The 9,705-nt window shown below is 28.6% G+C and overlaps 1 protein-coding gene across 1 annotated transcript; it reads left to right on the top strand.

Moving 5' to 3' along the window:
• Window positions 1-4,716: 4,716 nt before the first annotated feature.
• LOC131176556 (beta-glucosidase 18-like) lies at window positions 4,717-7,991 on the top strand. Its single transcript, XM_058141607.1, has 11 exons — window positions 4,717-4,872; window positions 5,102-5,230; window positions 5,647-5,722; window positions 5,807-5,881; window positions 5,977-6,064; window positions 6,234-6,486; window positions 6,573-6,688; window positions 6,790-7,042; window positions 7,130-7,232; window positions 7,370-7,472; window positions 7,570-7,991. The coding sequence occupies exons 1-11, from the start codon at window positions 4,741-4,743 to the stop codon at window positions 7,754-7,756; spliced, it is 1,515 nt and encodes a 504-aa protein (XP_057997590.1). The 5' UTR covers window positions 4,717-4,740; the 3' UTR covers window positions 7,757-7,991.
• Window positions 7,992-9,705: the final 1,714 nt, after the last annotated feature.

Below are 9,705 nucleotides of genomic sequence, written 5' to 3'. Positions count from 1 at the left end.
GTTTATCAAAAGGTCACATGGTTCTTTTCATATCATATTTTTCTTATTAGAAGACTTCACAATTATCACATCGACACACACAATCCACAGTGGATTAGACAAATGTGAAATTTTGATATACAATTATTATACATGCAATGATTTTATTATGTATTATATATATAACAAATGTATTGAATAAATTGTGGTAAATTAGGTTTCTTATTTTGCATAAATTGCTAAGGTAAAATATCATTAACAAAAGAATAATGTTTGAGAGCTATGATAATGTGATATTGGTCACTTTTTATCATTAACAATAACAAAATAAGGAAAGGAAGAAAAATTAGGAATGAGTTGAAAATAATTATTGAAAAGATATCAGGATGAGATGCATGCATTTATATATACAAAACAAATGTTATATATGTATGAGGCGGCTTGTTTACCCTCGTTTTTTATGATCTCGTCATAAACTTAGGACATGCTTATTCCTTCAAAGATTATATATAATTATATTATTTAAATAAAAAATTATCATAAGAATAAGATAGTGATGAGCGTATGCGAATTCAAAGAAATTGATAGGAATTATATAAGTTAACTGCCATTCGAAATAAAATAAAAAAATAAAAAATGTAACAACCAGCAACTTGTCATATTATTAATTCTTTTAATTTAATAATTAAATGACTATATCACAATAATGCCGAAGATTATTGTAAAAGAACATTAACAAATAATAACTTTCTTTTTTTATAAGAATTTTTATTGTTATATATAAAATATAAAAATATAATATTTAAATGAAAAATATTCATCAAATGCAAAGACATGAAAGCTGGAGGATTTCTTGAGCCCCATATGCCTTCAAATTTCAAGATAATTTTCACCAGTTATCTCTGAAGAAAATATTATCTCTAAACTTTAATTTATATTATCAAATCACCTTAATATTAATTTACGTTATAATAAAATCCTTTTAACTTATTATTTTCGATTTCCTAAATATCTCACTACCATGACATAAGTTAAAAGAAAAAAGAATGTTAATTACTATTTTATCCTCTCCATCTTCAACCATCTCCCCATCTCCCTGTCTCTCTGACCGATTCGCTCTATCAATATCAATTACAGAATCTTATCTTCCAAATGAAAAAAATAAAATAAAATAAAATATCTAGAGAACCTTTTTGCTGATGAGAAGGAAAAACTGCAACAAATCCACTTAAAGACCTAAAATAAACATAAATTCATTCTTCAATATGTTTATTTATTATCAATTTTAAATCAGAAAATATTAATATTATATAGAAATGTATAACGATATATACACATAAAAAATATAATTTCTTATTTATGGATACAATTTTAGTAATAAAGAAACATATTTAATAAATATTAACGAGTGCAATATTGTACTTGTTAGAAAAGTCATTTAAATAATTATATTATTATATAATTAATAAAAATTATAAATTAAACTTTTATCAAACAATAATCAATATTTATTTTTTTTTTTTATGAATCATATATTTGGTTAATTTTAAATAGATGGAAAAAATTAACAAGAAAGGCACATATATCACCCAAGTTAGCATATTCAATTTGTACTTAATTTAGCACTTAAAATATTAAGTAAAAAAAAAAACAATATAAAGACTTAAAAATACAAAATAAGACGAAAAAATTGAAAGCTTTATTTTTTTTTAATTTCCCATTATCCTTTTTTATTTTCTTTGTATATATATGATTTTTAGTGTATTTTAAATAAATATTAACTGTGTAATATTTAATTATTATTATTTTGTTCATTTTAAAAATATTTTTAACTTGAATTATTATTATTATTATTACTATTATTATTTTTTTATTATTAACATTATTATTTTTAAGTTAATTTTTTAAAAAACATTGAGGGGACCAAGTGTCTCTTGTATATAAACTCTTAATTCTAATTAAAATAAAATAATTGATAATGTATGCAATTAAAAAAAACTGGGGGAGGCGCCCAACCATGGCAGTGCGTCCGCCCCGTGAAAGTAGGTTGGGGATAATAATATTGTTACATGAAAATTATATTTAAATTTCAACATTTTGTGTATGGTGAGGGAACATATTCTTGGGCCGTCGTAATTGAAATTTGTTTGTGTGGTCATTTCTTTAATTTTTTTCTTCTTTCAGGATTTGGCAGATTTCTTCTTTTTAATTATTTTCATTCATTAGCTAATTAATAACATTAATGAGCACAACAAGCAGTTTATTATTGCCTATTGGCCATTGGAAGACAAGTGATCGGTTGGTTTTGATGCATTTATTAATTAATTTTATATCAAAGTTTGATTTATTTATTTATTTTTTTTGCATTAATTCCTTCGACTTTGAACGAACAAAAATTGATTCGTTTATATCGCACATGGGTCTTAGTTTTCCAAGATAACCATAAAAGTAATATATATAATTAAAAAATGAAGAAAAAAAGACCATAGATTTGCGATGACTCCAAGTCGTCCAATTATAAAGTTAATTACTTTAAGCACGTTGCTTATTAATTGCCCTGAAATTTCAGTTTCAGTTTGAACATACCATGCATGCATTATCGATGCTTCCACGAAATGAGAAAAGCAGATCTGATGGGGAGCTACTTTGGTTGGTATTGGTAACTTTGAATGGTCATATCCCATACGGCTATTCAACATATGCATTTCCTTTATATTTTGTAGACCTTGAAATACCAAAAAGAACACTAAAATAATCTGTAAAACAAGTAACCAATTTTGATTTAATGATAAGAGGTGGATGGCTTAACAAAAACATCAAGACGCTACTTTTGTAGTTTGAGATTTCCACGTACTTGAATGATATATTGATTTTTCAAATGTGACTTGTAGACTTTCGAGGAAAGGATAGTAAAACAGGTTTAGAAATCTTAATTTTAGGCGTCATGCAAACAATGGAAATGAAGAAAAGTGAGAATGCATGGAACCCAAAGTTTGCTTAACATTTTTTTATTCAATGGGTCAAATGCTTAATGGATGTTTCATGCTAAGTTTTTCCTGGTTTAATTATTAATAAAACGGTTTGTTTATAAAGAAAAAAAAAGAGTCATATACTCAATATATCAAATAATCAAAAGTGGACTATACAGTAAGAGAAAGTCCATGTGTTCCAACTTGAATATAAGCTATCGAATGAAGATAACACGTGGCTGATGGCCCTTATTTCTCTTTGAGAAAAAGGACGCTAGGTTTATCAAAAATCTTATCAACTTGCTTGGTCAATTTTTGGTTCTTGCAATGCAGTTTCCCATCAGAAATTGCAGTGCCAACTAGAACATATCCACTAGGGGTGAGTAGATTTCGGTTTAAACTGAAAAATCAAACCAAATTGAGTCAATTCGGTTCAATCGATTTGATTTTAATATTTAATCGGTTCGGTTTGGTTTTATATTATAAAAATTTGAGTTATTTCGGTTTGGTTCGATTTTGAAGAGAAAAAATCGGTTAAATTGAATCGAATAGTAATTTTATATATTCAAATTGAACCAAATCAAACAGTATCGACTTTTGAGAAAAAGGACGCTAGGTTTATCAAAAATCTTATCAACTTGCTTGGTCAATTTTTGGTTATTGCAGTGCAGTTTCCCATCAGAAATTGCAGTGCCAACTAGAACATATCCACTAGGGGTGAGCAGATTTCGGTTTAAACCGAAAAATCGAATCGAATCGAATCGAGTCATTTCGTTTCAATCGGTTTGATTTTAAAATTTAATCGGTTCGGTTTGATTTAATATTATAAAAATTTTGGTTATTTCGGTTTCATTCAATTTTGAAGAGAAAAAATCAGTTAAACTGAACTAAATAGTAATTTTATATATTCAAATCGAACCAAATTAAAGCGTATCGACTTTTGAATTGGTTTATTTTTATGGGAAATTTATGAATTATATTTAATTATATATATATAAATTATTTAATTCCATTCATTAATATTTATTAGGTTTAAACCAAAGTCAAAATTAGACCAAATAACTTAAAAATTAAGTCTAAATTAAAATATAAATAATAATAATACTGATCGGTTTGAACCAAGTCTAACTGAACTGAAATAGAGTGGTTCGGTTCGATTCGATTTTTCATCCATTCCGGTTCGGTTTCTAAATATATAATTCGGTTTTCATAATTTAAGTCGATTCGGTTCGAACCGAATGCTCACCCCTAAATTACCCACTAGAGAAATAAAATGAAGAAGATTAATAATCCCCTGAAATCAATTTCCCCCAAACAAATACGACCATTTAAAATCCTTATATCATGAAGGCTTAAATTAAAAAAGGAAAAAATAAAAAATAAAAGCAATTCCATGAAAAATGAGCAAATTAAAACTGCCATTCTTTTGGCAGTTGTGATAGCCAGAGATATAATATGATATTTAACCAACAATGTATGCCAGCAACTTGCATATATATTATATACCAATTAATTAATTAACATAAATTATGCACAATCCTTTCCTTGATTAATCTAATCCGTTGGACTTAGCAAGATATTGACCGTCAAGTTTGATCATTATATTTGACCACAAATGAGAAGTTGCATTGGCAGGCAGCATATTCAACTAGTAATAAAAAAATATAAAAAATGCCAATGAGTTCTCTATATAAAGGGACGACAATATCCCAGCATTTACACAATCCAATTAAGAAGTTAACCTCTGTTATTAGTCAGCAGCAGCAGAAGAGAATAGCATTAGTAGTGAAGGATGAAGAAAGCCTGTTTTGTGTTAGTTCTCTTCCTATCATCAATAGCGTTGATGATAGAGAGGTGTTCATGTTTGGACCGTAGCCAATTCCCTCCTTCTTTTCTCTTTGGTACCGCAACTTCTTCTTATCAGGTTGGTATATGTAAGCTTCTCTTCTATATATTTATGCATTGTATTAAACAAATTTATACTATCACAGACCGGCAAGCAACATTCGCTTTGCTTTATGAGAAATCTTTTTGCCTGAAAATTTGCTGTTAAGAGTAAAAAATCTGTTTGGTTTGCATCAAAGGCCTGCAGATTAATTTCTATATATTCCTGCAGATTAATTATTAATTTCTATATATGTTTATTCCTGCAGATTGAAGGAGCATACTTGGAAGGCAACAAAGGCCTAAGCAATTGGGATGTATTTACTCACGTATCTGGTGCAAATACTGCGGATGGAAGCAATGGGGATGTAGCTGATGATCACTATCATCTATTTTTGGTAATCAATAATTTTCTTGACTTAATTAAATAATCTATTTTTCTATTAATTAGAGTTCCGAAAGTTCCTATCAATAACAGGGATGAAAAGAGCAAAAAATTTTGACTTAATTTGATTATATTTGCAAACGTTTTCCACTAATTAGAATGAAGTTTCTACCAAAAACAAGATCCAACTTAGCCAAATTAAGGATTAAAAAATCATTGGATACTAGTAATTTAATCATTTTAAAAAATGATATTAGTAATAAAAATAATTTTTAATTGTGCTAAGATGAATTAGACTAGTCTCAACAAGAGGCAGAAAAAAAATAAAATATGGTGGTTCTTTTTTCTTTTTAAATATTGAAAAAATATATATTTTTTTTGGTAGAAGAAATATTGAAAATATTATAAATTATGCTTGTATTTTGACAGGACGACATAGAGTTAATGCATTCCCTTGGAGTAAATTCATATAGATTTTCGATTTCATGGGTCAGAATCCTTCCAAGTATGTTACACAAAAATTTTCCTTTAAATATGAGTTTTCTATTTCATTTCTTTATGTTTTAATTAATTTTGATCTTAATAATAGAGGGTAGATTTGGAGAGATCAATTCTGAAGGAATTACATTTTACAATAAGCTTATTGATGCTCTTTTGCTCAAAGGTAAATACATAGCCCCATTTTATGCTACTTTGACACTTAGATTTAAGTACTTTTGTATTATTATTATTCTTATGTATACCTTTTTAATTATGTAGGAATAGAACCAGTTGTTACCTTGCATCATTTTGATGTTCCTCAAGAACTAGAAGATCGATACGGCGCTTGGCTAAGTTCTCAAATACAGTAAGTTTCTCTATATTTGGTACTTTTTTTTTTTATATAAAAGTTAAAGAAAATTTTAGAAAAGTATGCTTTGGAGGTTTTAGTTACAGAAAATTATAAAATGCTACCATTGTTAATAATATGAGCAAGATTAATAAACATCTACTCTACCATCTTAATTTTGTTATAGGGATGATTTCGGCTACTTCGCAGATATCTGCTTCCAAGCTTTTGGAGACAGAGTCAAACATTGGATTACACTCAATGAAGCTAACATGGTAGCCCAATATGGCTACTACAGTGGAATATGGCCACCAAATCGATGCTCTTACCCTGTAGGCAAATGTAAAGCTGGGAACTCTGAGTTAGAGCCTTACATTGCTGCACATAATATGATATTAGCGCATGCCACAGCAACTGAAATTTACCGGAAGAAGTATCAGGTATTATATACATTATGACTTCAAATACTGAAAAGAGAATTCTTTCCCATGCCATGTTTACTTAATAAAATTATTACTTGAAATAGGAAAAACAAGGAGGAAAAATTGGCATTGTATTACATATCTACTGGTATGAGCCATTGAGAGATATTCCAGCTGATCGTGTGGCTGCTCAACGAGCTTTAGGTTTCATTGCCGCATGGTAATAAATTGCTCTAATTAGTTAAAGTTTTATACTATAAAGTTGCTGCTTGCCCTCAGATGAATTAATAGGAGTGCAAATTCTTTCGTTGGTGTGTGTAGGTTTATGGATCCCATTATGTTTGGAGAGTATCCGCCAGAGATGCAACAGATAGTAGGTCTAAGGCTACCAACATTTTCAGTGGAGGATAAGAGGAAACTAGCAAACAAATTGGATTTCATTGGAATCAACCATTATAGCACCCTCTATGCAAAGGATTGTTTGTTGACACCATGCAATTATCATGATGATTTACTTAAAGATACCTTTACTTATGGAACTGGAGAGAAAGATGGAGTTCTTATAGGAGAGCCAGTAAGATATCCAAAGCTCACAATTTAAATAACAAATCAAATGATAATAACAGTACTTAACATTGCTTTTTGTTTTGTCCTTATATAGACAGCAATGCCTACCTTCTATGTTGTTCCAAATAGCATGGAGAAGACAATCATGTACTTCAAAGATAGATACAACAACACGCCTATGTACATCACAGAAAATGGTATGTATATCAAAAAAGCCCAATACTATTTTTTTTTAATTATTTGAAACTAACTTAAATATGTGTATAATTAGCAATTATCAAACAGAGATTAGTAATTCAGTCTCAGGACTTAAAAAATTATACACTACTTGCAGGATATGCACAGCCTAGCAGCAAAAACATTGAAGATATGCTCAATGACGTGAACAGGTTAGAGTACATGCAGGGTTACCTCACTTCTTTGGTTTCGGCAATCGGGTAAATTCACATTTTCTTGTCTATCAATGTTCTTGGAAATCATGGGTTCTGTTTTTAGTTGAAGTGGTAATCTTACAAATGTTAATAAAAATTACAGGAATGGAGCAGATGTGAGAGGCTACTTCCATTGGTCTCTGATAGACAATTTTGAGTGGACTTATGGTTATACAATAAGCTTCGGATTGTATCATGTAGACCGCAGAACAATGCAAAGAACACCAAAGAGATCAGCCAAATGGTTCCAGCATTTCTTGAAAAATGAATCTAGTTTTTTTCTTGCCTAAGAATAGCGACGCAACAATATTGTGCATTTGTAATCTAGATTGGTATAAAGCTAGATAGACAGTGTGCACAATATATTCATAGTTATTCATTGATTTAAGTTGTTCCTTCTGTGGCATTTGCAATCCAGATTCTTGAAAAGTTAGATACAGACAGTGTTCTTTCATATATTTATTGTAGTTGTCCCTTATTATTTGGAATTCACGTAGCTATGTCACATGTACAATAGCTATATCACATGTGAAAGAATATTCAAGCTTCTATTTTTTTCATGTTTTAGCTCTTAATAAGAAATTTAGCTATATTTTTTTTACTTCATATCACCTTTTTTTACCAAAAATAGACATGCAAGAAATATCTTAATTATATTAATTAAATCAAAATACATTTACCAATATAACTATTTTTTTTTTTATAAAATGGATTATTTGCAATAAAACTAAGTAAAGCTTGGCATGGGTTTGGCAATTATTCCTAGGTCAATAGATCTACTCAAAACATTCAAAATTAACGCTTGTTCTACGATTAATAGATGTCGCTTATATAATAGATTCGCTTCCATTATTACTGGCTCCTCCACTCATCCTCTTGATCTGGTTAAGGCTTGTATGTCGAACAAGAAAGAGAGAGGAGAAGATGGCTTCTCCACTCATCCTTTTGATCTGGTTAAGGCTTGTATGCCGAACAAGAAAGAGAAAGGGAAGAGGGCAGAGAAAGTAGATCAATAACTCACAGTGGCATTGCTCCTCTGAAGGTCACATAGTTCTTTTCAAATTCTACCACATTTTTCTTATTAAAAGAACTCATAATTTTCACACATACACACAAATACACAATTTGCAGTGGGTTGAATAAGTGAGAGATTTTAGAATATAATCATTATATATATATATATATATAACAGTTTTATTATTCGTTATCTATATATAATATTGACAGGACTGTATTGAATAAATTCTCATAAATTAAATTTTTTATTTATATAAATGGCAAGAAAAAATACTATTAACAATGGATAATGTTTGAGAGATATGATAATATGATATTCGCAACTTTTTATCATTAACAATAATGAAATAATAAAGGAATGGAAGAAAAATTAAGAATGAGTTGAAAATAATTATTAAAATGATATCAGGATGAGATGCTTGCATCTATATATACAAAACAAATGTTATATATGCATGCAACTTCCTAGAACTTCCTTATTCCTCCACATATTGAATAAAATTATATTATTTATAAAAAATTATCATAAGGATAAGATAGTGATAGGAGTATCCGAATTCAAAGAAATTGATAGGAAAATAAAATAGCACCTGCATTCAAAATAAAAAATGTATATTCTCAAAAAAAAAAAAAAATAATAATATAAAATAAAAAAATGTAACTACCAGCAACTTGTCATCCTTTCACCCTAGATTCAAAAACACGATGTGAAGGAAATTAATTATTTTCTTGTAGAAATTTAACAAATGATATATATATTTTTTGAATTTTTTTCATAAGACATAAGCAATAGAATAGTCCATTTAAGCAATAAAATCATTAAAAAGAGTGTAATAAATTTCTTATTGAGTATCCATTTCTAATAGCCTCTATTCTTTTTAAAAATATTAAAATAAATTAAAAAAAAAATCAAATTGGTTATTAAGTGAACACAATATAATCTATAGAGACCTGAAAATCAAATATAAGGATAAAGCTCCATATGTTAGCCAAAAAAAGCTCCAAAATATAAATTAAAATAAATAATATATTTCCCTAATTTTTTTGGTTTATATATATATTTTGAGGAAGACTTGTGCATCTTTTATCATTCATGAATTCTTGGACTAGTCTTCCTTCCTCTGTTAGTTGAAGGTATCTTCATGCACGATACCATTCTTTTGGCAGTTGACCAACTATTCTTTTATTTAGGAGTCAGGAAAAAAAAAAGTTATGCGGGGGC

The sequence above is a fragment of the Hevea brasiliensis genome, unplaced genomic scaffold (genome assembly GCF_030052815.1).
Source record: "Hevea brasiliensis isolate MT/VB/25A 57/8 unplaced genomic scaffold, ASM3005281v1 Scaf165, whole genome shotgun sequence".
Lineage (NCBI taxonomy): Eukaryota > Viridiplantae > Streptophyta > Magnoliopsida > Malpighiales > Euphorbiaceae > Hevea > Hevea brasiliensis.
The sequence above is the reverse complement of the archived record's forward strand: the minus strand, read 5'-3'. Positions and strand labels throughout refer to the sequence as shown.